Here is a 4,736-nt window from a genome sequence, read left to right as displayed (position 1 = left end):
CCCAACACCTGGGTGCCAGACGCGTGTGCACAGCACTTGGGAGGGCAGGAACCCAGACACACGTGTGTCCCAGATGCCTGGGTCCTGTGTGTGCACGTGTGCACCTTGCACACCTGGGTCCCAGACATGTGTGTATGCATGACACCTGGGTCCCAGATATGTGTGCATGCGTGTGACACCAGGAGGGGAGGGTCCCCAACACCTCTGTGTGCACTTGTGTGCGCCCCAGGCACGTGGGGCCCCCCGTGCGTGGCACACGCAGGCCCGGACCCCGGGTGGAAGGAGGCGCGGAGGCGGCTAGAGAAACAGCTGCTCTTTATTGGCGGGGGGGGGGGGCCCCTTTCCAAAACCGATACAAGCCCGCCTGGCCCGTGAGCCCCCAGGTGCCGCGGGGGGTAGGAGCCGGGCTGTGCAGGGGCTGGGGGTTGAATGCTGCTGGGGGGGGACAGCTCGAGCTGTGGCACCCAGGAGTCCAGGCTCCCAGCACCCTCCAGCCACTAGGCCTCGCTCCCTTCCTCGGGCTTGCAGCTAGGAACCGGGGAGCCTGGGCTCCACACCGCCCCCCCAAAACACGTGCCCTTCTTCCTCAGGCTGGAAGAACCCGGGAGTCCCGGCCCCCGGGCTGTAGCCACGAGGCCACACACACCGGCCACAACCCAGGCGCCCTGGCACCGTGGCTCACCGCTAGACCACACAACACCCAGGCCTGGGAAAAGAACCCCGGAGTCCTGGCACCGTCGCTCACCGCTAGACCACACAACCCAGGCCTGGGAGGAGAGCCCAACCCACAGTTGTAACCTGCTCCCATTGCACTTGGAGGCTCGATTAGTCCATGAATTACGGTAGTGCCCCCCGCACAGCCACTACGGCCCCCAGGAGCCTAGGAAACTGAGGCAGAAGGGGGGAGGGGCAAAGATTCCTTCGGCTCTAATTGCACCATGGAGCACAGCCCCCCCTCCCCCAGGACCGGACCCCCAGTGTCACTGCATTGGGAGGTGTAAATCAGTGCAGCTCCATTGGCACCCACAGAGCCAAACCCTCAGTGCGGACGTATACTGCACTGGTGGCAGTCGTGGGAGCCCCACGGCCTCCACGGGGCCAAATCCACAGGGGGGAGGGGTGTCAGTTGGCACTGCACCAGTAGAAGTGGTGGGAGCCATGGGATCCACATCAACTGGCACCCAGGGGGCCACGGCTGCAGAGGGGTATAAACTGGCATTGTACCCATGGTGTCAATTGACATTGCACCAGTAGAGCTGGTGGCAGTATTGGGATCCCTTCCTTTGGCACCCAGGGGCCCCACTGCACAGTGGGGCATAAACCAATGTCACACCTGTAGAATTGGTGTCAGCTGTGGGAACCCCACTGACCTCCCCAGGGCCAAATCCATGGGAGCAGAGGTGTAAACTGGCATTGCAGCAGTGGCATTGATGGTGTTAGCAGTAGGATTCCCCCCCCTTGCACTTGGCAACTCCACAGATGGGCATAAACTGGCACTGCACCACGGCAAGTGGTTGTAGGGTGGGACCCCCACAAGTACCCTCAGGGCCAAATCTACAGGGACCAATAGTGTAAACAGTTATCACACCAGGATAACTAGTGTTAGCAGGGGGACTCCCTCCTCCCCCACCCCAGTTGGCATGCAGGGGGGCAACCCCACAGCCAGGTGTAAACTGGCACCACTGCAATTGGTTCCAGAAGTGGGATCCCCTGCAGTTGGCTCCTGGGGGGCCAAATCCACACCCAGGTGTAAACTGACACTGCTCCTCAGCACTTGGTGGAAGCCGTGGGATCCCCACAGCCATCTGCACAATACCCCACCCCACACTTTAACCCCAGGTGGGATCTGCCCACCTTATCCCCCCCCCAGGGCCTGTTAACCCCTCCCCTCCTCAGCCTTCCCTTTGGTCCTGGTGCCCCCACGGAGTGGGGCGGGGAGGTCACGTCTTGGGGGGCCCCTGGCAGGCGCCCAGGCGGCGGGCGCTGGGGGGGGCTAACGGGGGAGGAGTGAGGCTGACCTGGGCCATGCGGAAGCCGGCAACGCGCCCGCCACCCCCCAGCTGGATGTTGACGGTGGTGGCGTAGCTGGCGCGGGGCAGAGTGGGGCTGGGGGTGCCGCCCCCCCCAGGCCGCTTGGCCAGGCTCTGGCTGATGCAGGAGGCGGCGAGGTATCGGGACAGGGCCGAGGGGCGCCGGGGGGCCAGGGGCGGGCCCTGATCTGGGCTGCCAGGGTGGGCGAGGGGCACTGGGGTGCTCCCCTCAGCCCCCGGCAGGGCTGGGCGCACGGCCCTGCACGGCGGCGTCTCCTCTTCCGGGCCCGGTGGGTGCTGGGGGACAGCTGTCTCCGCCAGGGGCTCCTCCGTGGGATGCAGGAGTCCGGGTGGGAGGAGGGGGGCGATGGGCACCAGGGTGCCCCCCTCTGTCCCCAGCAGGGCCGTGTGCACGGCGCTGGATGTCTCCTCCTCTGGGCCGGGGGATTCCAGGGGGCTGCAGGCAGCCCCTATCTCCAGGGGGTCCTCGGCCGCAGGCGGGAGCAGGGTGGTGACAGGCACGGGGGTGGCGACAGGCACAAGGGTGCTCCCCTCAGCCGCTGGCGAGGCTGCGTGCATGGCGCTGTACGTCTGTGTCATCTCCTCCGGGCCTGGCAGCATGGCGGGGCTGCGGGTGGCAGTCTCTGGCGGGTCCTCGGCTGCGGGACCCAGGCGTCCGCGTGGGAGTGGGGTGCCCTCCGCAGGCTCCAAAGGAGCCGGGTGCACGGTGCTGTACATCTGTGTCCCGTCCTCTGGGCCTGGAGACTCCTGGGTGGTGGCAGCGGTGGGAACCAGGCGTGCGGGCGGGCGGAGGGGCGGGGGCCGGGTGGCATGGAGGTCGCGGGTGCAGCCCCGGGCGGCGCTGAGGCGCGGCGGTGTCTCCTGCACACAGCACACGTGGCGTGGGGGGTCCCGCACCAGCACGTGCCCGTAGAGCCGCGGCTCGCCTGGGGAGAAGGGGGGGGTCAGCATGGGGGGAGGGGGGGAACACCCCGGCCTGCCCTCCCCTCCCCTCCCCCCACCTCTGTCCAGCCTGCAGGTGTGGAAACTGAGGCAGGCAAAGTAGGAAACCCCCTACCGTGTGTGTGTGTGTGTTTTACATACCAGGGCCCCGTGTGCACATGCATACATGTTCTGGACACCTGGGTCCTCTGTGTGTGCATGTGCGTGCACATGACCTCGATGCCTGGGGTGTGTGTGGTAGACACCTTGGCCCCACGTGTACATGTATGTTCCAGACACCTGGATCCCGTGTGCGTGTGCAAATGTGTGTACACATGACCTGGCTGTGCACACCTGTCAGTCCCTACTGCCCTCTGCTGGACAGATTGACAGCTGCTCCGTGTGTGCGCCTGTGCATGTTTGCCCGCTCGCAGGTTGTGTGTTCACTCCTGCAAGTGTGCCGTGTGCACAAGTGTGTGTACATGTGTGTGTGCATGTGTATACACGTGTGGGCCACCCCCCCCAGGTGACGGGGCAGCTGGTGACAGGGTTTCTGGACCCCCAGAGCACTCCCCTAGCGCATGCTGGGGAAAACCTGGATGACCCTGGGGCTCCAGAAAGCAATGCATTGTGGGAAACGCACTCCCCCCAACACCCAGGCACTTTTTGCCCCAGGTCTCCCCTGCCCCAATGCATGCTGGAAAAGCTCCAGGTACAATGCATTGTGGGAAACCTGGTCCCCCAACCCCACCTACCCTGGCGCATGCTGGGAAAGCTCCAGGTACAATGCATTGTGGGAAACATTCCCTCCCAACACCCACCTGCCTCCTGCCCCAGCTCCCCTTTGCCCTGGTGCATGCTGGGAGGGCGCCAGACAATGCATTGTGGGAAACCGTGGGCTTCCAGGCACTCACAGGCAGGGGCTCCGGGCAGCTCCGTCTCCCTCTCCATCTCCATCTCGGCAGCGGTGGGGGGCAGCAGCACGGTGCGGGGGGCCAGGGAGGGCCGGGGGGGCCGGGCAGGCATGCGCAGCCGTCCAATCCGCTCGCTGTAGAGCTGCGCCAGGAGCTGCACGTTGCTTCGCGCCAGGGGCGGGAGCGGTGCCAGGGGCGGCCCCTCAGCCCACGGCCCCCCAGCAGTGTCCGAGTCCTCCACGATGCGCAGGGGCTCCGCCCAGGGGGCGGGCTCCAGCCTTGGGCCCTGCCCCCGGACCCGCCCCCGCCGCAGCATTGGGGGCGGAGCCCCAGCAGCCCCCAGCCCCCGCTCCTTCTCCTGCCAGGCCCGGCGGATCTCGGCCCAGGACAGGAACTCAGGCTCCGGTGGGGGCGGGGCCAAGGGCTGGCCACACCCCTTCCCAGCATCCCCTGGGCTCTGGTCTGGCAATGTCCCTTGGTCACGCCCCTTCCCAGCATCCTCTGGGCTCTGGTCTGGAGATATCCTTTGGCCACGCCCCTTCCCAGCATCCTCTGGGCTCTGGTCTGGAGACATCCCTTGGCTCCGACCCTTCCCAGCATCCTCTGAGCTTTGGTCCCTCGAGGTCCCTGTGCCATGCCCCCTGGCAGGCTCCAGGGGGAAGGGCTTGAGTGGACAAGCCCCACCCCCTGGGGCAGGGGGGGATGGAGGGCAGCTGCAGGGGGAGGGGGGGTCCTCGCTCTCCTCCAGCCCCCCCTGGGGGTCCCCGGCGGGCGGCCAGGCCTGGGGGCAGCAGGGGCGGGGGCTGTCTCAGTGTCCAGGGCGGGGGGGGGGGGGGCCCCCGGGGACCCG

General features: G+C 66.7%; 1 protein-coding gene across 1 annotated transcript; it reads right to left on the bottom strand.

The window, feature by feature from the left end:
• Positions 1-308: 308 nt before the first annotated feature.
• On the bottom strand, positions 309-4,665 carry LOC102370094 (pleckstrin homology domain-containing family G member 2). Its single transcript, XM_014524150.2, has 2 exons — positions 3,887-4,665; positions 309-2,977 (listed from the first exon to the last, which is right to left on the bottom strand). Exons 1-2 carry the CDS (start codon positions 4,458-4,460, stop codon positions 1,941-1,943), a joined length of 1,611 nt encoding a protein of 536 aa, XP_014379636.2. The 5' UTR covers positions 4,461-4,665; the 3' UTR covers positions 309-1,940.
• Positions 4,666-4,736: the final 71 nt, after the last annotated feature.

This window comes from Alligator sinensis, unplaced genomic scaffold (genome assembly GCF_000455745.1).
Source record: "Alligator sinensis unplaced genomic scaffold, ASM45574v1 scaffold107_3, whole genome shotgun sequence".
NCBI classification, from domain to species: Eukaryota; Metazoa; Chordata; order Crocodylia; family Alligatoridae; genus Alligator; species Alligator sinensis.
Note: the sequence above shows the minus strand (reverse complement) of the source record. Positions and strands in the feature narration are given on the sequence as shown.